The sequence below is a fragment of the Podarcis filfolensis genome (assembly GCF_964270895.1).
Source record: "Podarcis filfolensis genome assembly, chromosome: 7".
In the NCBI taxonomy this organism is placed as follows: Eukaryota; Metazoa; Chordata; class Lepidosauria; order Squamata; family Lacertidae; genus Podarcis; species Podarcis filfolensis.
This window is the reverse complement of record NC_139603.1, coordinates 69626097-69653755: the sequence shown is the minus strand read 5'-3', so window position 1 is coordinate 69653755 and position 27659 is coordinate 69626097. Positions and strand designations below refer to the sequence as shown.

Genomic DNA, 27659 nt, shown 5'->3' with positions numbered 1-27659 from the left:
GAGAGCCAGCATAGTGTAGTGGTTAAGAGCAGTGGACTCATAATCCGGTGAACCGGGTTCGCTGCCCCGCTCCTCCACAAGCAGCTGCTGGGTGACCTTGGGCTAGTCACTATTCTCTGAAGTCTCTCAACCTCACTCACCTCACAGTGTTTGGTGTGAGGGAGGGAGGGAAAGGAGATTGTTGGCCACTTTGAGACTCCTTAAAGGGAGTGGAAGGCAGGATATCAAGTCCAAACTCCTCCTCTTCTTCTTCCCCTTCCTCTTCTTCTTCGGCCTGCTGGCATGCTTCATTGGCTCAGCTAAAAATATTACTAGCCCAAGTGACCAGCTAGGTTGCTCTTGCCTGGCTTAGGACAATGATGAGATGTTAAAACTAATGACAAGCCTGATGGGAGATGTCACTTTCATGTCCATTTCAAGGAGTGTAAATACCAGGTAATCAGTGTAATTAAGCAGCTGTGATGTGTGGAGATTTATTTTGAGAGCTAATAAAGTGATTTCCATTCAAAATTCCACCTTTCATACAATTTAAAAGGTCTCTTGCTTCATTAATAATCCTCTTCAGCTTCAATTAGAAATATAGCCTCCCTCTGGGCATGATAGTTTTAAAGCAGGGGAAGGGGAGCTTGTTTTTTCCCCTGCTGCTAACCTGTGGATATCCCGTTTCTCATTGCTTATCAAGGGTTTTGTGTACTTTTAAGGCTTTTTACCTTTAGGGTTAAAAATTATTATCTTAGGTTTTACTCTACGTCATAGGAGGCAAAGCAATCCAAATGCCCTTTGTGCCAGGCTGGAGGTGGATTGGGCTGGTCTCTTCCCACCGAGTGACACCAGTGCAGTCATCAGAACTGCATCAGGCCCTGTGTGATCAGATGACAGCCGTGGAGCCAGCTTGGGAATCCAACAGATCTGAGGCTGGCTCAGCCTTGCTCACCCTGCCCCTGGAAGGCCCCATTTTGGTCCTGCTTAAGAGTCTGACTTACTGGCTGTGCATCTGTTAGGCAAAAGAAGGAATCGAGTAAAGGTGTGGTTTCCTGGGCTTCATAACTGATCAGGTGGTTGTGATGGGCCTGTATGTTGAGGTGGCCATGGCTTTTCAACTAGCAGTTTTATTTTGTTTTATTGTGTTTTTATATATGTTGGAAAACACCCAGTGGCTGGGGCAACCCAGTCAGATGGGCAGGGTACAAATTAACAACAACAACAACAACAACAGTTACATGGGGAGCCCATGAAGTGCTGGTAGGCTATAACCACAAAGAGGGCTATTTGAGGCAATCCTTTCAAAACAATATTTTCAGCCCAAAGCATACAGTCAGTAACACACTGAAGACTATCATAGCTACAGAAGAAATAAAACAGTCAATAAACTGCCCTACCTTCATCCCCATTCTCTGGCACTGTGATGTGTTTAAAAAAGGGAGAGAAAATGCAAAAATAAAAATGAAGATATGGCAGAAATAATGGATTTTTAAAAATAAAATAAGCATGAATAAAATACAACAAAACATTTTTTTTCTTTAGCTGGTCAACCATAGTTGGTACTCCATTTTTACAGATGTATCCACATCATTGGCAATGTTCCTGGGTCTCAAGTATAGGCTTATCAGAGGAAACTCATGGGCATTTGTTCATTTCTAGAATCATTAAAACTGTCTTCACAAAAAGCAGCACAGGAGGCGTCAGATACAGTTAGCTTATGCTTCTTTTCTCTAGAATGACCAGTGAATGAAAAAGAACCATGCATGCTATATTTTTAGCACAATCTGTTCAATGTGTAGCCAAGCTGGACTAGCAGAAAACTGAATGATGCAGAATTGTTTCCAATGGCTACTTGAAGCATTTTTGTGGAAAATTAATTTATAGCAAGGCTTCGCCTTGAGTGTTGACTGTGGTATGGCTTTCCCTGTAGTGTGAGTCAGCCATGTTGGTTGCACTACTCAAGATGCTTTCCTATATTTTATTTTGTGCAATATATGCTTTCAAGTCTTAAAATGTATGTCACTTAGGAATTTCCATACTTTTCAGCATACAAAATACCTATCAACCTATCAATCAATCAATAACAGTGTGAATAATAATTAGCTGTGCACAGTTGGCTGACCAGCAGACACAGTTCATGGGAAAACGCAGTGAAAGCTTGGGCAGATATATGGCTATTAAAATGAACAAATGGAGAGTTTGTCCAAAATTCCTTTGGCATACAGAATTATTGGAACACATTCTTAATTTGTATGGGATGCAAACAAGAAGTATTGCCAGAGCCTGGACTTAAGCACTACATAGGAGGTAGGCTACAAGTGATCGCCAAAGAAGAAGAGGAAGCAGGCAATCTTGAATTATGCTGCCTGGTCTGTCTAAATCAGGGGTAGTCAACCTTTTTATACCTACTGCCCACTAATGCATCTTTCTTGATGGTAAAATTTCCTTACCGCCCACCAGTGCTTGATGGAAGGCAGATTCAGCTTGTGCTGTAGAACCCCCTACCACCCACCTGGAATCCTGAAACGCCCACTAGTGATGCCAGCAGTTAAGGTTTCATGTAGCCAGAGTGAGTCCTTTACATATGTTACAATATGTAAGAGACTCACAAAACACTATCCATGGAAATTCTCTATGCCTTAGTCACACCTTCTTGGGAATGCTGATGTGAATGCTTTGCACTTGATAGTGCTGCAGTACTGAGTCCCTTATATTTGTGTATAAACACACACACATACACATGTATACATGCTCATGGAAGCAGAAGGATGAATGCTTGTTAAAAGTGGCAAGTTTCCCCATTCACTGTCCAGCACACAAAAGTTACATTTTTTATACAAGGAGAGGGAGCACAGATTTCTCCATGGATAAAGTGTACATTAGAAAAGCATTTTATGAGAGAAATGTGCTCCTAAGTATTTCATTCTATCAAAAGCACAGTACAGCAAGTCTTTATGAGAACAAATAGCAATGGCTATCCAGAACACTAAGGGTAAAGATTCACTTTTCATCAGGATTAATCTACTTGTAACTATAGACATATTTTGTAAAACTCTTCTTTTGTTATGTCAGCATCCCATTTTTAAACCTAACAGAACCAGATGGTGAAGAATATACAGATTCCAATTCAACTGTAGTCATGCACAAAAATTGTCCACTGGATGTGGAGGAACAGCGCTATCAAAAGATACACATTCACATGAGGTATTTGCATGGGAGATGGATTCCAATGGGGATCTCGTCTTCTGGATTGTAACAGCAGCATTTAATAGTGCTATTGCAAACTTTCAAAAAGGAGGCAGAGAGTAACTAGACAGATTTTTTTATATATAAAAAAGATCAAAACATGAAATAACCCAGTAACTCAATAACACGTATGCTTTCAATAAAGCACAACATGCCAAAATGATACCTAAAGGAAAAGAATCCAAATGAAAGTCTTGAGGTTGCTATAAAAGTAAGTTTTCACAGCTTTTCAACACCATTATGTATCTTAAAAGTAATGTCACGCTAATTCAACCCATACAAGCCTGCTTTATGTGTCTAATGAAGGCTGAGCTACACATTCAGAAAAAAAACTGACAGTATAGTCCTTTTTAACTATACCACATCAGAATGCAGGTGAGAAAATCTAATGCAAGTATTTTGCTGTCTTAGGATTGACAAGATGGCATGCCTCTCCTATTCCATGTACCAAAGCCAACTGACTAATAATTGACTCTTACTTCAGCACTGGTGAGGGGACAGCATGCTCCTCTACACCTGAGGGCAGTGAAGCAGGACGCAGCTGCCTCACTCTGTCTTGCTCTGATCCCACGTTTGGATGCTCAAAAACTACATCAAAAACTGCATGCCAACAGAAAGCATGTCAAGAAAAATGATAGGCTTGGATTCTTAGGAGGAAGAAAAAGTTTTGCCATGTGATTTTCCTGCATCTGTAGGCCAGCTGTAAGAACAAAATAACATGTGAAACAGCATTTCACCAGCATTTTTGTTTATATTGGGATGGAGAAATTTGTTTAGCCTGCTCATGAATGCTCATGGGGAACATTACGGGGGCTACATAAAAATGGTGGGCAGGGCCAAAGGGGAAAAAAGTGCACTGTCTGCTATATTCTACTCACCCAAAAGCTAGATCATTCCACAACACATCTAATCTCCAGCCGGGCAAAGAAAGAGGCATCACCATAGTTCAAGGACACATTTCAGACAGATGAAAGAACACAGGAGGGCACAGAGCAGGACAAATGAGGACCATGGCCCCAGGATGGGGCATGGCTGGGAAGACTCTTAAAGGCTGGCTAAGAAGGTCTTGAGGGCTGCATTTGACCCCCAGGCTTGAGGTTCCTCAGCCCTGATTTAAATAGCAGGAAACTGTAGTGGTTTTGCTATTTCATCTCTTCTGCACATTCAGAAAAATCACATGGTACAGCTCTCATTGGTGTACATGATTTTTTAAAAAGACATGCCAATGCTTTAAAATGTGAGTCTGTAAGATTTACCTGCTAAATGCAAGCTTGCTAGAACAAATTTTTAGCAATAAGAATCTTTTAGCCTTTGGAAACAAAACCATCTCAGAGTGGAAGAATGGTTTTAAAGGAATAAAAACAACAATGATATAAATGACCAATGAGACTTTTAACCCTTCTGTTTCAACTGTAATTAACCATCATGATGTAGTTAAACAACTTTTCCCACCATGCAATTGGGTGTCCATCTCAAAAGCATTTAATAACTATGGGTTGTATCCAACAAAGTTGTCCCATCATTAGCCTCATGTTCTCTATCTCTCCAAGTGTCAACCGTCACCAGCATTGTACAAGCTGACAGGTTATTTGTCAGGTAATTTATGAATTTGAGCACATCGTCATACATACGTAGTCCCACAAATATGCAGAACATGCTACATTATTGCTTGGTAATATTTTGTTTCCAAACCAACAGGCACTCAACCACCTATGTTCGCTATTAGAGGCGAGGATGATCTGGGTAACGTGACTATGAGCCTTCAATATTTCATAAACAGTCTGGAGTATAAACTGCAGTATATATGAGGCATGTAAGAAGAAATTGTTCTAAAATAAAAGACAATACCCTTTTCTCTGGAAATATGACATACCTAAAGGGAAACCATAACTCCTCCAGAAGACACTGTTATTAGGAGAAGGAATTACAAGCAGCAAAGGAATGCCTCATAAAATAAGTAGAATCTAGGAGAATAAACAGCCAGAGTGTAACCTTTTGTGTGTGTAAGAGTAGCTCTATTTTTCTAAGCTCAAAATGCAGTAAGTCATCTCCAACCCTTTACGAAAACCACAGTTTATTATATGTGACCCTTCAGATTGATTAGACTCATCAGCACCAACCAGTATAGCCAAATGCCAGGATGAGAGTTTTAGTCCAGCATCAACTGAAGGGCCAAATGTTCCCATGCTTGACCTATGTATTTGTTCTGTAAACTTAAAAGCACGCATTAAAAAAAAAAGCAGGTCTTAACATTAATAAAGATTAAACCAAGCTCCTGGTAAAAAATATGAATGATGAGACTAAAAAAAAAACCCTACAAAATATTTAGGTGTATGCTTAACGACAAATAATATAAATTTGTATAAAGATAACTATTCTAAATGTACCTGGCAAGGAAAAAAACAGAGAATAAAATATAGAATACTGATAGATACAAAAGAGAGAGGAGGTTTCTCCCCACCGGATATATTATATTATGAAGCATCTTGTCTGTGCTGGTTGAAGGAGTGGTTGTTATTGAAGAATTCATATATTTTAGATTTGGAAGGTCATGATAATATTCGGGGTTGGCATGCTTATTTGTGGTATGAAAAGGCAAAAGCACATAAGGTTTCACAAACCATATAATTAGGAAAAAATTGTATAGACTATGGGATAAATATAAAAACGTATTGGAGACTAAAACACTACTTTGGCTTTCACCTTTGGAAGCCATAGTGGTGAAAAATAAAAATATGATGGAAGGTTGGGTGACATAGAAATCTGCTAAGAGAGAAGGGTGGAGAATTTAAATTAAAATAGTTTAAGAATTTATCAGGGATGTTAACAACATGGTTACAATATCATCATTTGAATGAAGTATTTAAAAAGGATATGAAACGGGGGTTTGGGGAACAACTATCACAACTAGAGAGAGACCTGTTAAACTGTAATGTTAAAGTAATATCTAAAGTGTATAAGATGTAATTGGAATGGGAGACAAAGGACAAACAAGTGAAATCTTGAATGTGTAAATAAACCATATACCACAGTCATCGCTCATTCTGAGGAAACTGAACACAGGTGAAGCACCTGGAACCTCTGGAATTTCACATTGCTCAGAGATTGGGGTGGTGTGCAACAATATAATGCTGCCATAGGAAACAGTGGGACAGTGGGAAATGGAGCAGCAGTGGAATGAAACCAGCTCACTTTGCCACAAATAAGTGATGGATTGGACATTACTCATTTAGTAAATACTCCTCAGGCTGGGTCCAGGATATATCAAGGACCACCTGATCCCTTATATTCCTGCCTGATCACTGAGGTTTTCGCTGTTAGTCCGCAATGGCTCAGGTGCATGGCTTGTATCCAACCAGGAGCTGTGCATTCAGTATTGTGGGTTCAAGCCTGAGACAATTGAGGTTATTTGGGAAGATGATTTGCCAATGTGTTTTGGATGGGGTTGCAATTTGGAAGTACTTTTAGATCCAGATTTGTCTGTAAACTCCCAAGTGTGTTCAGTGGCAGGGCACATTCACCAACTTAGGCTGGTGCATCAATTGTAACTTTCCTTGGACAGAGATTGCCTTGCTGTTGGCATCCACTTCCTTGGCTACTGTAATGTGTTGCAAACAGGACTTTCAAGATGGCTCAGAAAATGACACAGAACAGAAAGTAGCTGCTAGTTTTAACTGGGAATGATTACCGAGAACACAACTTGCTGGTGTTCAAAGAGCTCTCTGCCTGTTTCTAAGCACACACCAATGTGCTTGTGCTTATATATAAAGTCCTACGCAGCTTAGAACCCAGGTACTTCAAGGTATCAACTTCCATGCTCCTCTCTGAGCGGCCAAGACATTGGAGGTGAGGTGAATGGCAATCAGAGGGAGGGAATTTTCAGCTGCAGCACCCTGTCTGTGGAAATCACTAGAGACACTTGCCTGACACCTATTTCATTTCCACTGACAGTGATCGCTGAATATAAATCTATGCCACACAGTATTCCTGAATCCCATTTGACAAAAATATTTTTTGTTAGTTTTCTCTAGGAGTTTCTATTATGGTTTCTAGGCAGGAAAGTCTTGCTTACTGCAACATTAGAAGCCTTTGATGCTCAGTCATTTCAAGGCTTGATGACTGAGGTTAGATTAAGACCCAAAGCTTTTTTTAAAAAATGATGATGTTGATGAAGATATGGCTTAAATCTGCTGTTAGCCTTGCCATTTTGTTTAGGCTAAAAGCTGTTTAGAGACACAGCGTCTGCTAAAAGACAGAGCTCCTAACCAATAATGGATATAGGATTTTTGTTTTAAGCACATTGCTTGAACTCATTATGTTTAGATTCAGTCATGATGAAAGGGTGAAGGGTTCTGTGTTTTTGAAAAAGGGTTTTGAGGCAGAACAGATCTAAGTGTCTTGGCATATGCTTAGGTAGCAAAACCATTCCTAGCACTCAATTGAAAACCCAAATTGGGGGGCAGGAGCAGTATGTGGGGGTTGATATTAACTGATGATTATACACTTGTAGGCTTTTTTTTCAAAAGCTTTGGGAAGACATGCTACTACTAGGCACACAGTATCCCCTTACAGCTCACTGAAAAGAAAAGAAATGTAAGTAAGTGCCAGAGTTTTATTAGGTTCTCACTTTACTTTGGCCAAGTAGATGACAATAAACATCTCATAAGTAGGTTTTTATAGCAGACAATCTGCAACAGAAGATGACATAGGAAAACTTTAGAAACCTTAATTTATCAGGGTTCCATTGGACACTTCATTGTACAAGCCTTAGTCAGAAAATAACACTGAGTACAGTGGTACCTTGGGTTACAGATGCTTCAGGTTACAGATGTTTCAGGTTACAGATTCCGCTAACCCAGAAATAGTACCTTGGGTTAAGAACTTTACTTCAGGATGATAACAGAAATCGTGCGGCGGCGGCAGCAGCAGGAGGCCCCATTAGCTAAAGTGGTACCTCAGGTTAAGAACAGTTTCAGGTTAAGAACGGATCTCCAGAATGAATTAAGTTCTTAACCTGAGGTACCACTGTATTATTACAGTCATACCTCAGGTTACAGTCGCTTCAGAATGCGTTTTTTTGGGTTGTAGACCACCAAACCCAGAAGTACCGCTGTGGGTTGCGGACGCTGCGTGTTGTGGACGCTGTGTGTTGCGAAAGTGCATCCTGCACGTATCACATTTGCAACCCGAGCGTCCACTGTATTAGTAGTAGTAAGAATAATAGTAAAGCAACTACCAATGGAAATGAATGCCCATATGAAACATGGTAACTAAGACTAGTAACACTTACTCTTGTCCTCTTTGCACCCCTTAACATTTTTGTTGTTATTTAAAAAGTGCACAGGTACAAAAAGGTAGAAACAAAGCCCTCTGCATTCATTCCATCAAGCTCCACCCATGGGGTTTATGGCAAGCAACAGAACACCCGTGACTAAAAAATAACCAAGAATGCATGGAAGCTACCATGCCAAACATGCCCACAGAAAAATTGGATCTGAATCATCCACTTACAATTTAACATCCCTGCCTGGAAGTAACTACAGTGGAACCTTAGTTCTCGAACGACTTAACTAAAGAACAAATAGGCTCCCGAATGCCAAAAACCCGGAAGGAAGTGTTCCGATCTTTGAATGTTTTTCGGATGTCAAACGTCCAATGCAGCTGTCAGCTATTGTTTCTGGGGTTCCTGAGCCAATCGGAAGCCGCGCCTTGGTTTTCGAACGTTTCGGAAGTCAAACAGACTTCCAGAACAGATTACATTCGATAACCAAGATACCACTGTACAAGTAAACTCTGGCAGAAGTACTACTGGAAGAATGTGGCTACTACATTTCTATATGTATGTATGTATGTATGTATGTATGTATGTATGTCCCACCTTCCTCTCCTAGGAATTCCATGTGGTGTACATGGTTCTCTGCTTCCTCCCCATTTTAGCTTCCCAATGAGCCAGTGAGGTAAGTTAGGCCAAGAGGCAGTGATTGGCCCAGGATCACACAGTGAGCTTCATGGTCAGGTAGAGATTTGAACTCTGGTCTCCCAGGTCCTAGTCTGACACTCTAACCACTATACTTTTACTCACACACATGATCACCTGTGGGTCACAATTTATTTATTTATTTCATAAAATGAATACACCACTTAACTGTAAAATCCCTCAAAGCAGTTTACATAAAGGTAAAACAATTAAAATCAAGAAAAATTTACAGCCATACTTAAAAGCATATGAAAGATAAAATACGAAAACAGATTCAAATTTCCTTAACTTTCAAAGCATCTGTGAAGGCTTCTCTAAACAAGAATGCTTTAAGCAAGATCTAGTAGCTCACCTACAGTGAATGGGAAATGCTGATGCAAGATAAACTCAAAATACAAGAAAGTGCTATTTTTGTTCACTAGGAAGAAAGTTCTAGCCTCATAGGAAGTGTTTCTGTACATATAAGAAATCCAACAAGTGGAGCTGCTCATACATCAAACAATCTGAAAAGTTTTGTGGGAGTTTTGTGGGAAATGTTGATTGGGGTTTCTTTTAGCATTGTTATTTTTACTACTACTACTTACAGGAAAAAACAAGAATCACTAAAAACTTAGAAAAAACAATTAAAAATAAGCATTAATAGTATCAAAATTATACAAAAATATAAAGTCTGTTTAAAACATACAAATAATTACAATGAAAACTATATGGCACCACCCGTATTTAGTTGACATATATTTAGTAAACAAAACTGATTATGTATGCCATGCTAACTTTACATGCTGTATAAATATTTCAAACGTTTTTCCAATAGCCAAAAATATTTGAAATGGAACATTTGCATTGGGGAAAACTCAATACTTAATATGGTTTTAGGGTTATATTCAGATATATTTATTATGTGAACCACCCTGAGACCCCCAGGTATAGGGCGGTATATTAATAATAAAAATAAAAATAAAAAAATTCTATTGTAATAGTTGTATTCACATTTTCCTTCTATTGTCCAAAGGAAAAATGAAGGTATTTTATACTAGATTCAGGTAGTATTGAATCAAGTAGATTCAAGTATTCCCCACAATAATCTTCCCCTTATCTTCAGTGATCCTTATATAATGTATTTGAATGTTTTAATGTATTTTTACTGTTAATGTTAATTTAAGCATGCTCAAAGAACTGGCTATCTCTCTCTCTCTTTTTCTCTGTGTATTTCCTAGATTTATTCATCCCTAAAACAGTAAACAGTAAACAAATTTGAAATTGCCCGATTTGACTCATAGCGATTCACTATTTCCCCCCCTTAACTTTGAAGCTGATTAAAGACAGGTTTTTACTTCCTTCGTGAAATCCATCTACATTTTGTTTCTGTCTTTTAGGAAGTATTGAGTTTTGCTGAGGCTTGCTGCTAAGGTCAGCATGCACTGAAATAATCAGAACCCTTCAAAGTCACCAGAACATAGGGCACAAACCTTACAAAGTTCTCTGGCAACTGCATTTAATGAGGCTTACTCCCTGGTAAATTTGTATAGGATTGCAGCCTAACACTCAAACCATAATCTTCTAATACATACTCAAAATTGCTTAATGAAGATAATATACTGCTTAAGGTGCTGGTTTTAAACTTCAAAGCCCTACACGACCTAGGACCCTTGTACCTACGGGATCGCCTCCTCTGGTATGCCCCACGGAGGACCCGACGGTCTGCAAACAACAACACTCTGAAGATCCCAGGCCCCAGGGAAATTAGACTGGCCTTGGCCAGAGCCAGGGCCTTTTCAGCTGTGGCCCCAGCCTGATGGAACGCTCTCCCACAAGAGACTAGGGCCCTGCGGGATTTGACATCTTTCCACAGGGCCTGCAAGATGGAGCTGTTCTGCCAGGCCTTTGGCCAGGGGGCAGTCTGACCTGTTTTCCTTTATATAAGAACAAGCATGAAGGAGGCCTCCCAGCCTGTGCACAGGTCCTTATATGATCAGTGAAAACAGTTGGTCCTGGCAAGTATTAACTGCTCTCAATCTTAACATGATAACTGTCATTTGTCCAGATTTTAATTTGTCTGAATTAATTTTAAGATGTATTTTAATTAATTGATGCTGTTTTATGTATGCTGTGTTATTTGTATGATGTTAGTCACTCTGAGCCTGGCTTCGGCTGGGCAGGGCAAGGTACAAATAAAATTTACTATTATTATTATTATTCTTACAAGCAAGGTGGTTAAAAGTGCATATTTTCCCCACCTTTCAATGTAACTCATGTGAAATGGAGATTCTAATGTGTGTTATTTGTCATAAATAAATATCCAGAAAATTGCAGCTGTATTAATAAGTTGTGTGTTCTTGTATATGACTTTCAAACCTTACATATACTTTAACACAGATCACTATGGTGCTTCCTCACAAAAATCTTCCCCTTATCTTTAGTGATCCTTATATAAAACATCACTACTCAATACCCTGTCTTTATCTATTCCCTGTGCATAAAATTCAATGAGGCAGTTTCTATTTGGAAAACAGACTATGACTATTTTTCCAGCAGACACTACCTCATTCAGTGCACAGGACAGACAGTGCTCAGAGTTGCAGAGCAGGGTCACCCATCAAACACTCAAGACATTACAAGCTGACAGAATTAAATTTGCATGTACAATTTAAGACACAGGCAATGCTTCCTGATACAGTTCAACTAATAAGGTAATTAACCATGATGTTGGTGAATAAGCTGCAGTAACCAAGTATATATTAGGGGTTTATCTTTTACAGTGACTTTCAGAACGACATTGTTGTAATTTATAATCTGCATGTGCTGCAAGAAGCTGCTAAAGCATTCTGAAAATGTAGTACATATTAGTCATTCAATGCTGAATAGTCAGACAACCCTCCCCACATTAAAATGACTTAATGTCTCACCACGCCTCACCCCTCACTGGCCATCCTCTGATCCCTCCTTGAGTGCTTTTGCTTTGACCTGTAATAATGCCTCTTGCCTGTGTCATTGGAGGTGGTGTGTGTGTTTATGTGTGTCTGGATTGCTGCCTACTGTACAAAGGTAGGAGTCATATAAACCGCCCTTTGGCTCCTCCACTGGCATGTGACACCCCACCCCCAGGAAGGTTGCCCATGAGGGAACATGGGCCTCAGGCTGAAGAAGACTGATCTGTCTTAGACTAGATCTGTGTTTGAATCTTTTGCTTTTAGAAAAATGGAAACAAGATGAGGCGATGATAGGTGAATTAAAACAAACAGATGCTGCTGGGGGTGGTGGCTTTGTTAGCATTAAAGATAGTTTCTGACATTTCCTAAGCACAATTTCTCATCCAATTAATCCCATATAGAGGTGTGATATTTCCAAATCAGAAATACAGATTTTGAGTAAGAAAAATCACAACCTGACCCATGAAACCTATTCATATGAAGAATTTAAAAAACCCAACATGTTTTGAGTAGTCCATACACATTGATATATTTTGGAGAAATAAAGTTTGTTTGGGTTATGTAACCAACTTATTGAATTTGAAGAAGACAGTAAAAAAACTGTCTTGAACCTAAAGCACTTTGCCACCAACTAAGCTGTATTTTCCAACTGCTATGCTACCACACCCCAAACCACAATTAAACATCTGCACTGTTGATACAGTACCACAAATGTTTAGGTGTTTCTGCTTATCAGCTACTGTGCTGCAAGAAAGAGAATGGGGTAACTGTTCATACTTCCTTAAAATAACAGTGCAAAATGTATGTCACCCTAATAAATGATATATTCTTATGTGTGCAATTGAGGTAGGATAATGTAACGGGGCTATAGACCACAAACGGAACAATTCAAGAGTAGTGAGAAGAGTATTCATGAATGAAGAGGCTCTGTAATAAAGTCCACAACATCTAACAATGGAAGAACATAAGTAAGTACCAAGGTACCACACACCACTAATATAAGGATGCAGCATTAAAGCAGGAATCTGACAAACCTTTGGATATACTTTGATGTTTCATTAGGAGAGAAACTGTGGGCAAAGTTTATACCAAACCTTGATAAAAATTGGATAAAACCGGTAGAAGCCAGATAGCATACTGCATTCAGATGATGTGCAACCAGTTAGCCACTATGGGGGCAATCCAACACAAGATCCTCCAGGCTAAGCAGTTTAGGATGAAGCAGATCTCTGGTTCAGCCAGCTGCTTCCTGGTTCAGCTGGGATTAAGTGTCCAGTCACAGCTCAGCTGCAGATACACCAGTGTAACTTGCTCATCCTAGCTCAGCTGGCTGAACCAAACCTAAATGAGATGAAACTGGTGTAAGTCCCCCCAAAAGGGGTGTTCTGGTAGTGTGGTGGGGGCACGGCAAGAAAGGAGGGACTTAGGTTGTTTCCTAAGCCCACTCAGCATGGTCATGTGAATTGGTAACCCAGCATGGAACAGCATTTTAAATGCTTGTTTCCTCTTTGCCAGGCTTAGGCAGAGCAGCAGAAGCAGCCCCACTGCTCAATGGGGTTTGGGTCAGGCATATCTTTACGCCAGCTTAAATTATACTGGCTTGCTTCATGCCAGCTTCTTGTGAATGGAATTGCTTCATTTATTTATAAACCATGGGAAGTCAAAGTCCACCAAGAGCTATCAATCATACTATTTTATTTTACTTTAACAGAATTTGTACACCACTTAATTGTAAATGAAGTATCCATAATAATAATAATAATAATAATAATAATAATAATAATATCTTTATTGTCATTGCCCCCTCTCACGGACAACGAAATTACTTGACTGCTCCATAAAAACACTAATTAAAACAATACAGTATAGCGTTAGGGTCATGTCAAGGTCTTAAGGTCTTTTATTTTGAACTATGTAAATGTTTTGAAATGGAAGAGAAATCGAACAAAAAATTTAAGGAATAAGGGGACACAACCCTAGGAAGGAGAGGATGGGCTAATGGAGAAGTTTTTCATTTCTATGTGTGGCTCAGGATGCTTAAAGCAAACCTGGCACCTGTGCTGCACCAGGAAGCCACGGATGCTGCAGGTAGCTTGGCCAGGGGAGGTCCCGCCAGGAGCCCACAGAGAGCATGTCTCCTCCACCTACATAAGAGACTGCATGATCTGGTGAGAGCACCTGCCTTTTGACCACAGCAGCTGCTGCTTCTGATGCCACCAGTCCCACACCCCACCACTTCAAGGACTCAGAAGGCCAAGAAACAGGACAGCGGGTTGGCGGTACCTACTGCCCTCCTGGAAAAGTTGACCAAGGCATCAGAGATGCTGAGGGACATTCAGCAGCTTTCCCTCTCCCTCAACCTGCCCACCCAGAGAGGCTCCCCAGATCTGAGAGCTGCTGTTGAACTGGGAAGGAAAACTAGCAGCTGCATCAGTGTTCCCCACTTCTGGCTACAAAAAACAACAGCAGCCACGGAACAAACAAGAATGGATCATTTCGGGTACGGGGTACTAGAAAGCAATCTCCCAACATCTTCTATTTGAACAAAGCATGCCAGCCGGTATAAAAGACCAATATCGTACAATGAAGAAGTAGTGGCTTTTTAACCCATAAGAATGCAGGAATCTTTAGCCCAACATGGGGCCCAAACCCACAACCCAGAGATTAAGAATCTTAATCTATTTACCAGCAGAGCTATTAAGAAGTGTTTAATGGTTTAATTGTTTATACTAATAATTTTATTGTTTTATAATTTCTGTAAACCACTTTGAAGTTTTTTATGATCAAGCAGTATAAGTTTAATAAATAAATAAATAAAGGTGCAAATGTGAACCATGCCACTTTGGTAGAAGCAGGAATAGCACCATGTGTGGGAAATTAAACTTCTACAAAAGGTGAAATGGTATATTATTTAATGAGATGTTCGGAGGCACCTTGCCTTGCACTAAATACTTTGTGCAAGTTTTATCATATGCTGAAGCTTGTTACAAGGGTAGTATGTTCAGACACGGAAGTATCATACTGCCCTCTAACAGATCTGTTCCTCTGAATTCTATCCATGTGCACACAGAGTTGCCCTGTATTCTGTTATGGCATAATTCAGATTAATAATGGGCATGTATAACCACCTTACTTTCCTACTATTCCCGTACTGGAAAACACATAAGGAGGAACTGGGCTTCTTTGAACCTTTAATCCTTTTTACATCAGCTTTTCTTCTTCTAATTTCCTTAGCCAGTGGCTGCTATTTGAAGTACTTAGATCTTGTTCAACCTAGTTTTGTGGCCAATGACCCTCTTCACTATGGCTAGAGAATATTTTAATTAACAAATTGTCCTATAGCTAACAATTTAAACATAAATCTTTTGGATGAGTTGTAACTGTTAGGATTACCTAAAATCTAAATAAACAGAATATAGTGACAGCCAGCTACAAATAAATACAAATGAAAATGTTTTCTCCCCACATTGTTAATGTAATACATCATGAAAATGCCTGCTTTAATTTTCAGTAGATTTTGTACCCTACCCAAAATAATTAATCAAATAGCAAACACCTAAGGTTTCATTCTTTTCTAGTGATGACAAAATAAGGGAAAGAAAGAAAGTTATGTATGTAGACATACATGAGAGAAATGTGAGAAATGTAATGGCAAAAATCACAGGACAAATTAGAAGGAAAGTAGAACAGAGAAAACCAATAGAAGAGACAGACCTGGGTTTCTTCTCCTTGATGAGTCCACTTCTTCTGTTATCACGTTGTGTAATGGACAGACAGAGACACAAAGAAGATGGACGTGAGAGGATGTACTCAGAAGGAAAAACTGACACTGAGGGAAAGGGCCACAATTGTTTGAGAAAGAAACCTGCAGCGCATAATCAGTCAATGGGAAAAAGAAAACACAAGAAACACCAAAAGGAACAAAATATTCATTTGAACAAGAAAGGATCAGAAAAATAATGTTAGTGATCGGGGGAGAAAAGCAGTATTTAAGCTGTCCAACCAGTGTGGCTAGGAAAGAGGAAAGAAAGAGATGTGTTCAGTCCACGAATATTCAGCTTACCTAAAGATTTATTCTGGGATAAAATTAAATGTTAGCCCTGATTTTTTTATTCATTTTCACATTATTAAGTAGTTTTGAAACTTTATATTGTCTATTTTCAATGAAGATGAACCATCTTCCTTACATAGCAGGAAAGCAGTAAAAAACATCACATTTTTTTGGGGGGGGGAATCCATGCTTTCTAGAATGCCCAGTTAGAATGAATATTAATTGAATAAATGCATATATATTTGAACTATTAATCAAGCTAAGCAAGTAAAAGCTGGAAGACAAGGTAAGTTAAAACTGGCAGCTTGACCGAGTGCAATTGGGCTTACAGGAAGATAGAATTCAGATCATGCATGGCTCTAACCTAACCAGAAAATTATATTTCCCCTCAATCACATACTTCATACATCTGATTTAATGATTAGCAATTAATACAAGTGAAGCAAAAACAGTATGGGAGTCCAAAATGTGGCATTAGACAATTTGAAACTAAATTAAGAACTACCCACTTAAAGCAATACAACTGACCTGGGCAGCTTTTCACTCCTTTTTTTAAAATAAAAGTCAGCATAAATTACCAAATAATTGTGAATCCCATAAGCCATTCATTTATTCAAAATCTTATCAGAATTCATCAGCTCTAATATAATCTTAATTCACAGTTGCATCTGGCCCATCAAGGCTCTGCCTGCCCTCTTCCCCAAATGCCTGGCTCTTTAGCAGGCAAACTGAAGCTGCATGGAGCAGGGGATATTCTTAGCAGACTAAGGCTCCATACACATTAGTGGCTTAAAATACAAAGAGGTTGATTTCTCCCCAGGCCCAGATCTGCCACCTGAGATGACTGGCTCACCATGCTTCATAGGTAGGCAAGCCCTGGCACAACAGCACTCATTGCACTGGTGATTATCAGTAACTGGTATTCAGAGGCATGTTGCCTCCAATATTGATAGCAGTATATAGCCATCATAGCTAGTAGCCATTGATATCCTCCATGAATTTGTTTAATTCCCTAATCTTGTGGCAGCAAATTACATTGTTAATGAAGTATTTCCTTTTGCTGTTGTGAATCTCCCAACACCCAGCTTCATTCTAGCTTTATGAGAAAGGGAGAGAGACTTTGCTCCATCCACTTTCTCCACATTATGAATATTTTTATATATAGCTGTCCTGTCTCTGCTCCTTACTCATCTTTCTCCCCTAAACTAAAAAGCTCCAGATGTAACCTTTCCTTGAATGAGAATTCCTCCACTCCCTTGATTATTTTGCTTGCCCTCTTCTGAGCCTATGCCAGCTCTACAATATCCTTTTTGAGATATTGTGGCCAGAATTGTATACAGTATTCCAAGTATAGTCTCACCATACGTTCATATGATGGCATTACGATATTGGCATTTATTTTCAACCCCTTGCCTAATGATCCTTGGCATAGAATTAGGCCTTTTTCACTTGCTGGGCCAACAGCTTCATTGAGCTATCCACTACAACCCCAGTTACCACCAGCTCAAACCCCATCATTGCATAGGTGAAGTTAGTATTATTTGTCCAACTGTGCATTACTTTACACTTGCATTCATTGAACCACATTTGTCATTTAATGCCCATTCATCCAGTTTGGGGGGCTCCTTTTGGAGCTCCTTGAAATTCCCTTTTGTTTTTATCCAAGCGTCATCAGCAAACTTGGTTCCCTCATTGCTCACCTCTAACTTAAGGTTATTCATGTGCAAGTAAAAAGCACAGGTCCCAATACATATAGTTGGGGAACCCCACTTCTTAAATCCCTCTGTTGTGAGAACTGAGACTTTGTGGTTCAAAGACCCGACCCCCGCAATGTGGAATGAATACACAAGGACACATGATATAAGGTTAATGGGCAAGAAAAGGCCACAACTTTATTGATTACAGCAGTGAAAAGGTATTGGCTTAGGCATTGGATGTCTAAAACAAGGGGGTTTATTCACCAGTAGGTGGAGCCTGTTGATGCTAATCCAACTATAGGCTCTCCCCTGATGTCACCGAGGGTCGTGCCATGGCCTCCCGCCAAGCAGGCATCGGACAGAGTACACGACCGCCAGATTGCTTTAACGGAATACCCCAAAACTGAAGGCATAGGCGATGGCCACACCTAGCCCTTTGACACACCACAACACATTATTCCAATGCCTAACCGCCACCCGAGCCGAAAAGGCTCGCCGCCAATACCCTCACAGCTGTAACCAATCCCTAATCCAACCAAATGTCATTCCCCTGGTCTGAGAGATGAACCCCGTCATTCTGGTACAAGGCCTGGTCGCCAATCCGGATACGATCATGATAAATGACTCGGCCATTCATAAAGCGCACCCAACGGGCCACTGCCCAATTTACGAGTTTCCTGGTTTTTACAATGGCCATACAGTTCTGCGCACCGCGCCAAACAATTCTCTTCAGGAAGGAGGACCAGAGCACCGTTGTTCCGGGACACAAGGCAGCAATCGCATCCAAGTCTCTTTTTATGTTCCATGACAAGTCCGCATTTCTTCTGTTAACAAGGTCATTTTCCCCTAATTGAATGATAAGGATGTCGGGAGAGCCGAACATGGCTACTTTCTCCACCAGCAATGGCATAAGCTCTTCCCAACGCATGCCTCGTCTCGAAAACCAGGAAACTCGAACTCCAGGTGGCAAACCAAGGTCATATGCTTATTGATACTGTCAAATAACTCTAAAGGGTTAGTCAGGAAGGATATATTCTCTTGGAAGCTACACTGGTTCTGCTTCAGCAAGACTTGTTGTTCTATATGCTTGGTAATTCCATTTTAATAACGCTTCCCATCAGTTCCACCAATCAGTTGGGTGGAACCTGTCCCCAAGATCCCCATTTTGAATACTTAATAAAGGAATCGTAAGCAGAACCTCCTCCATAGATTTCAGCTGGTGAATATATAGAGAAAGATGCCTCAAATATGCAAGGCCCCTGACTTAGAATCTTTCCTGCAGCTGGTGCAGCTACCACAGTTGGACATGCTCTCCACATCCCATGCTTGATAGTCAGTGGGAGCCTGTATCTTATGCTACCTGAAGGTTCTGAGCATTAGTAATCAATGGAACACGCTACAGTAGCCAATTACTAAGATTACAAAAGTTTGGCAAATGTTAAATAAACATCCATATTCCAGATAAAGTTGCAACAAGCAATTTCCTCCTATGGTATAAGTACGGTAGTCTGGTCTGCTCTTTCAGCACAGTCCAGTAATGTGTTTTGCATCGCTCAAAAGCATGGGAGATCTTCAGTAATGTAGTTTATAATCACCTTTATAGATAGTTATCATGTCTCCACACCTATGTACAGTTGATCTAAAAAGGGCCTATAGATCAGGCAATCTTGTTTCTACTCTACAAATATGTCCAAAGATGATTATGTCTCGAGATCATGAGACTTGGGAATTATATTAAGAGAGCACAGAAAGGTCAATGGGATCTTTAAGAAGGTACTAACAACACATAAACAAAGAACTTATATCTGCAAGGAGGTTGGCAATTCCGAATTGGTCTCAAAACAGGACTCAATGTTGAGCTATAAATTAATTGCTAACAGAATGGAAAGCCAGTACTTTGACAGTATTTATCTTTTTTGCTTCACTTATAACCCACATCTAAAAGTGAATGATGGCAGAGGAACATTTTGAGAGAACAAGACTACACAGGACTTTTAATGACACTATCTGGGAAAGGAAGCTTCCCTTACACTGTTATAAACTTGACTTTTACAATCTCATATGTATCCTTGAGAGAAAGAGGAAGCTGCAGACCTGCAAGGAAAAGCAAGGAACTGAATGCAAATAATTCTTTTTCAATCAAATGTATCCCTCCTGACAAATGATTGCTCATCTATTCAAGTAGATACAATCTGACAGAATCATTAAGGAATATTGGATCCATCTTTTTGGCACAAATAGTCAGGCCTTCTAACCTACTCACAACTTGTGGAATGCTATCAACTTTGCACCAGCTGATGGAACTGACTTCCCCTTCCTCTACTTTCCTTATAGTCCTGCACATATTTCCAAAATCTGTTCCAGAGGCTCCCCCAAGATTCCAGAACACATTTTGGGTAGGGGAAAGAGACAAAGTATGTTGCAAAAGTAGGCTGATGTTGGATATCACCCACTATCCATACATCTAACACAGCATATGTTAGATCTTCACATTCCACACCCATCTCAGCAAACAAGCACCCCATCTGCCCCAAATCCCAACTATATAGCTTTGAAATGTAACAATGGCTAATTTCTAGCCATTCAGATTTCCCATTTATTGCATGCATGTTTTCCCATCTTCTTAGAGAAAGTTGATTCCTTTTCAGCATGACTCTTACAATCCACTCACTTCCAAACACCATTGTTTATATATTTTGCTTTCATAATAACCCCTTTCACCAAAACCTTGTTTTCTATCCCCCCCCCCCCGCACTCTTTTGGCTCCACATTCCTTCGCCACTTTGTCATTTACAACCACATTATGCCCCTTTCCCCCATAGTAAAAATAACCCAGACCAACCTCCTAAAACCCTACCTGGCTTTGGTCATTAAATACCCTTGAACATGTTTGAATTCCTGATTTTAAAATGTATCAATTATGACAAAAGAATGGAACATTTTTGTAAAAAATTACTAACTTAAGCCAAGCACGTTTTTTAATTAATGGGCATTCTAACACAAGTGGCTCTATTTTCGCTACTCTAAAAAAAGAAACTGTGCCACATGACTAATCTAAATAATTGCTACAAACTAAAAATAAAAATAAAAATCACAAAGTGAAAAAAGGTACATTAAGCACACACTCATTACAAAAGCATGAAATGTAACAATTTTATAGTCTCATGCTTTCAGGTGGTTTTCCAAACCCTGACAAACCTGGCTGAGTATGATGTTTCTTTCTTGGCAATGATTTGTCATCAGTTATTGTACCATTCACCTTTTTCTGCTGGTCTTCCCATGTAACTTCTAGCGTAAACCAAAAGAAATCAGAGCTTGTCAGAAACATTAATTAACTTCTGTAAGATACCTAACATCATTTGATGAAGTTCAGTCTAAAGTACAATCACTGTTAGGGCCAGAACTAGGTTCTGTTTTTTCTTCATTGACCATGTAGTATTTTACAAGGATTGAAGTATGTTTAGGTTTAGAGCTTCCTACTACAAAAAAGCTAATATAATATATAGCCAATATAATTCTTAAAAACAGCAGTTTTATTTGTATGTTTATTTTAGTGCTATTAATTTACATGACTCTTTATTGTTAGGCCCCTGCACGAAGGATCTTACGATCTAAAGTTTGACATAAGGGAGGCAACAGAGGAAGGGGTGTTGTCAGGGGTAAAAATGGGTGATATAAAAATTATTTCAGTAACACAAATGTTGACTTAGTAGCAGTAGACTCATTTATATTTGGCTTAATTATTTACGCTTGCTTATAGCAAAAGCCTATGCATATTTACCCATAAATAAGTCCCATTGTGGGGCTTATTCCCAGATAAATGTGTTTAGGATTGCAGGATTAGTTATTTATAATGGTGTTCTCCCCCCATCCCCAATTCAAACTAACCAGTATGTCCCAAAATAGGTAGAAAATATAATATATAATATAATGCACATTTTGGAATTCCTTGCTGGTTTTACTGCCAGCTAACAAATTACAAACTGCCTTGTTAGATCAGATCCAAGTTTTCAAAAGTGGCTAGTCTGAAGGCTCTGGAAGCTCACAAGAAGTCATGAAGATTATAGGCTTCGCGCTGTGTGTCACCACTGTCTGTGGCTCAGAGATTTACTGGCTCTGAACATAAAGGATCTATTTAACTGCTTGGCTTACAGTCTTGATATACCCATTCACCAAAAATCGGTTTAATCTTTTGTAAGGACACAAAAATAGCTTTCTGGATCAGGCCAACGGCCCATCTAGTCTAGCATCCTGTTCTCAGACGTTTTAGTCTTCCAAAGTGCTATACTATGCATTTCTACTCAGAAGAAAATCCCATCCAGTTCAATAGATTTACACAAACTAAATGTGTACTGGATTGCATATACTGTACTTGCAGATAAACTGTGATACTTGGATAGCAGTGAAGCAGGAATAAACTTCCCTGTGTGTAAACTACCTCTTAAATTTAGGACTTCATGAACGGAAGTGCCAACAAGGTCTGATGCTATCATGATTGTTAGGCAACCCAACTCTTTTGAAAACAAAACAAGACATAAATTTCCTCATCTCTTCATCTGCCTCTCTTCTCTTCCAAGCTGAAAGAAACAGTAGTGTATGGCATGGTATTGCAGAGATGCTTAACTGACCTCCTGCAGCTGCTTATCAGATGAGAGAGGGGGAGGGGCAAAGCACATGGTGGGGTAGTGGAAACACACTGGCAGGGGCAGTGGATTTGCTCCATTAGTGTGTTTGTACCCATACAGTTTATTTTCCTCTTCTCTTCCTATCTCTTTTTCCATTTTGTACTTTTATCCATTAGAGTGTTTGCCATTATTTTAAACCTGTGATGGCCAAACTTGGCCCTCCAGCTGTTTGGGGACTACAGTTCCCATCATCCCTGACCACTGGTCCTGCTAGCTAGGGATGAGGGGAGTTGTTGTAGTCCAAAAACAGCTGGAGGGCCAAGTTTGGCTGTCACTGTTTTAAACTGTAAGCAGCTGTGAGTGCATTGGCAGAAAGGCAACATATAAATATTGTAAGCAAAAAAGCCAAATAAATAAATGATTTGGCACATTAATTCCTTAACACTATAATTTGCATTTATTGTTTTGATTAGATTAACTAGGTTTTATTTTGCTTGCACACTTTAAATAAACTCAACAAGGAAAATTCAACATTGCTTTCTTCTGTATAGATAGCATAATAGATTTGCACCTGTGTTTATATTCTTGTAACAATGCGCTCATACAGAGAGAGAGAGAGAGAGAGAGAGAGAGAGAAGCAAAATAGACTTGAGTTTTGCAGCTTTTCAGATACCTCCCTTCTAAACACTATAAGCATGGAAATAGGCAAAAGTTGAAAGCTTGATTCTCAAGACCATGAAGCAATTAGACTAAACATGTAATGGGTGCTCTTTCCTAATGTGGGTGAAGCTCCCATTGGTGGAGGCTCATCAGAACCCTGTTTCTCTCCTTCCATGCCAAATTATTCCAAACTTACCTAGCTTGCACCAAGAGTGGGTGGTATAAAACAGGACCCTACAGGGATCACTGAATCCATGGCAAGGAGGATCATACACATACACCAGGCTTGAGTTCATTTAATTTCTCTTGGCCTCCCCAACTTCAAGTGCATTTCAAGACTTGCAGACAGGCTGCTTAAATCCCGTCTGTCCCAGAAGATTTAAACAGCTTAACAGCATACAGGATTGCAGTCAAAATATTCTAGCTGCTGTTGCATATTGACCTTTCAGTCTTATATAGCTTATATAGTGTACACTGCAGGCCCATGTACATTGTAGCTGTGGGGGGTGCAGAAGCAGGCGGCAAATGACAACACACACACAATTACACTGGATTCAATTACTGTAGGCTGTAACTTCATTGATTACAATGCAAGAGGTTTAGGGTAGGCATTGGGCATGTATCCATGTGACCAACCAGCCTGCCTGCTGCATTGTTAATGAGCTGCATTTTAGCAGCTGAGGTTGACCACTGCTGGGGTTCACCACAGTGTGAACTACTTCTGCCGAACCTCCTCTGGCCACTGGGGGAGGGGCGCAATGGCCTGTCAGCACCTGAGCTGGGCTTCTGGACAGAAATCTCCACCCTCCAAGGTCCCTTAGGGGAATCCACTGTTGGGCTGCGGCCAGGTGCCCTTCCTCTGTCCCTCCCTCCTAAGGATCCAGCCAAATGCTTCTTCAGCCATAGGAAAGTTTTGACAATTGCTGTGAGGTAAGCAAAAGCCCACAGGAAATGATCAGTCTGCCTGTGGGTAAAATTTCCACCCCATCCCCCCCCACCCCGTCCTGAATCCAGCAGCCAACAAATTGTCCATAGGAATGCACTCATTTTAAACAGTGTAAAAATCTGGAAAATGGAATCACGATTACAATAAATACAAGCAGAGGGTAGGTGGGAAGATTGGCTGGAAGCTGTGATGGTGGAAGCTGGGCAGGTCTGCCAGACTTTCAAAATCTTCACTTTGGTTTGCCCCAGAAGCTCTGCCCCCTGAGGACCCAGCAATGAAGCTCTCAGCCTCACCCACAGTCTCTGCTTTCTGTGACGTTGCAAAGTGTGCAAAGCACCTTGCAGCAGGCATGAGGTTCCAGATGCTGCTCCCTCCTTCCCCAACAGCTGTGCTGGGCCCAAACAACCATTCCCGGTAAGCTTGCAATGTGGGATAAGTTTTGCAATAGGTGCAATAAGAAAACTGTTAACATTATTCCCAATAATAGAAGGTAAAGGTAAAAGGTAAAGGACCCCTGGATGGTTAAGTCCAGTCAAAGGCGACAGAAGATCAGTGTATGACAATAACTAAATATTAATGCACTGTTAACTAAGCTAATAGACAACATGCAACATAAACTACAAGTAATATAGCTCTACACAAACACAATCTAGTAGTTATGGCATGAACTTGCCTTTCCTCCCACTAACAGGTGTATGATGTTTTTCCTCACAATCTTTATGGCAATAAAAACAGAGAGTGAAAATTAGTAATTACATAAGAGATGACACAGTGTTCTTCCCAAACCACCCAAGTGTTAATACACAGAAGCAAACACAATCCTCACGTATCATTTGCAATAATAATAACAACTGGGTAGTTACACACAGGGCTTCACACTTGTTCTACTAAAATCTTCTTAAATCCATGTAACCCAACAATTATATCAACAAAGGTAAATAATAATGAATTACAGGGTCCACAATCAAAACAATTATTTATGTGCAGGTAAGGGAAGTATCATGGGACGCGGGTGGCGCTGTGATCTAAACCACGGAGCCCAGGGCTTGCTGATCAAAAGGTTGGCGGTTCAAATCCCCGCAACAGGGTGAGCTCCCATTGCTCGGTCCCTGCTCCTGCCAACCTAGCAGTTTGAAAGAATGTCAAAGTGCGAGTAGATAAATAGGTACCGCTACAGCGGGAAGGTAAACGGTGTTTCCCTGTGCTGCTCTGGTTCGCCAGAAGCAGCTTAGTCATGCTGGCCACAGCTGTCTGCGGACAAACGCCGGCTCCCTTGGCCAGTAAAGCGAGATGAGCGCCGCAACCCCAGAGTCGTCCACAACTGGACTTAACGGTCGGGGTCCCTTTACATTTTAAAGGGAAGTATCAGGGCTGTCTCTAGACCCTGGGCACCAGATGTCTATAGGGCCGTTTTGATCCCTTCATTGCCCCTCCTCTTAGCCTTCCATTGCAGCTCATCCTCCTCATCCAGCAACAATAAGCCTCACAAGCACAAATCCTGATTAAATCACATTGTCTAATATGGACAGTGCTGGTGGAGGAAACAGAAAACCTTACAATATTCTACCCACTAGGAAATTAGAAATAGGCCCATATTTCTCTAATTTCCAAAGCAACAGAGCTGGATTCAGAGTTGTGTGAAAAATTTCCCTTGAGAGTTGGGGAACATTCTGGAATGGTGCATAATATAATATGAGCTGGGGATACACCTTATGAAAGGAAAGTGGTTTTTCAGGGGTAGCAGTGTGGAGAAGGTTAAGTCCTACCACATGAGCAGACTTCCATTTGCTATACTCTCTCTTTTTTTATATTCCTTTAGAATGTCACTGTTTTTTGGGATGGTGTTAGAATGTTTTTTTCCAGTCTATACAGTATTGGGCAAGATACTGGGTATAGGAGAACATATTACTAAAGCTTTGGAAGGTCAACTATAAGGATGCTGTTGCTCAGAGAGTCTCCTCTCCCCCACTAGCCATCTTCATCCCATACATCCCATATTAACACCTTGATGATGCCCCTCATCACCTTTTTCTCAATTAAAAAGTCAAAAACAATATAACTTTTCCTTGTAAAGAAGATGCTCAAACACTATTTTGGTGCCCCCTTTCTTCATATTTTGCAGCTCTATAACATCCTTTTTGAGATGGGGTGAACAGAACTGTAGACAGTATTTCAAGTATGACTGCACGATGCATTTGGATAATATCATTCTGATACTTGCAGTAAATTTTTTGATCCTAAAGGCACAACAGTCAACCATCTAAGTCACCCACCAACTACAGATCAAACCATGCAAACTAGATAACAAAGTGTCACAGAAATACTTAGGGAGGAATAGCTCCAGATCAGGTCAAGTTCTGACAATTATCAAAGTTCTGGTGGCCAAGCAAAGACTCAGTAAAGCTCTCATTTTCAGTGGCTTCCCAGAACTGCAAAAACAGAGGGGATTGGTTTGGTAAACATAAGCTAATGGGCTCATTCAACTTGATTCATCACTAGTTGGACCAATCTGCTCCAAATCCAAGACACACTGCTGGAGAAGGCAAAAATCCAGAAAACCCACAAAATATAATCTATATAACTTTTTAATAAAATTGTTTTAATAATGGTGTTAGAACTGTGGCCTAAAAGTCTCAGATGAATGAGACTGAAGGACATTTCAGCACTGGAGATATGTAGCCATCTATGCAGTAAATAAGACCACTTCTTAAGAAAACATCCCTAGATTCTGAGAACCTAAGTAATTGCCAGCCAGTTGTCAATCTCCCTTCCGAAGGGCAAGGTCTCGAGTGGGTGGTTGCTGAACAGATCCAGGCACTCTTGGAAGAGACTGATTTCCTAGACCCATTTCAATCAGGATTTTGGCCTGACTTTGGCACAGAAACTTCCTTGGTCACTTTATATGATGACCCTTGGCAGGAAAGAGACAGGGGCAAAGGGCAGCTCTATTTCCCCTTTGCATTACAGGAATGGCAGTGGACGTGCTAGATGTCTTGCCTCGGTAATGGACTGGATGAGAGCCGACAAACTGAAGCTCAATCCAGATAGGACAGAGGCACTATCAGTGATAGTTCCCTAGACCGGATAGCTGGGAGACTGCCTGTTCTTGAGGGTGTTACACTCCCTCTTAAGGAGCAGGCACGTAGCTTGGGGGTGCTACTGAATCCATTACTACATGGATTCAGTGGCCTCAGTGGTGCAGAGTGCCTTCTGTCAGCTTTGACTGGTGGCCAAGCTACACCCCTACCTGGACTGGGATAGCACTGTAGTAATATTCAATGGCAGGTACCAGGCCAACAATAAAACTGCTAAATACTACTAAACATATTTAGTGTTAATGATGTGCTTGGTGCTGAAATACAACATACATACAACATGCAAACTAATGCATGTTCATTGTATATTATGTGCATAGTATTATGAGACAAAGTTAATTTGGGGTTTGTTCTTTCTGAGCAGCAACTTCCATGTCACATGACAAACTCCTTTTCAAATACAGGAATATTTCAAAGGGATTTTTGTGATAAGACAACATATGTTCAGAG

The 27659-nt window shown here is 40.2% G+C and overlaps 1 protein-coding gene across 29 annotated transcripts in view; it reads right to left on the bottom strand.

Moving 5' to 3' along the window:
* The window catches only part of RIMS2 (regulating synaptic membrane exocytosis 2), a 338908-nt gene that overhangs the window by 79247 nt on the left and 232002 nt on the right, over positions 1–27659 (bottom strand). For 9 of the 29 annotated variants that reach the window (XM_083621721.1, XM_083621719.1, XM_083621716.1 and 6 more), the window contains 3 exons: positions 24788–24829; positions 21082–21171; positions 1380–1400 (listed from right to left, as the gene is read on the bottom strand). The exons of 11 other annotated variants lie outside the window; for them this stretch is intronic. In XM_083621721.1, the coding sequence (XP_083477847.1) occupies positions 1380–1400; positions 21082–21171; positions 24788–24829 (153 nt within the window). Of the gene's footprint in view, positions 1–1379; positions 1401–15849; positions 15883–21081; positions 21172–24787; positions 24830–27659 lie in introns of all 29 variants that reach the window. 9 more of the 29 variants (XM_083621718.1, XM_083621725.1, XM_083621701.1 and 6 more) reach the window with 2 other exon arrangements.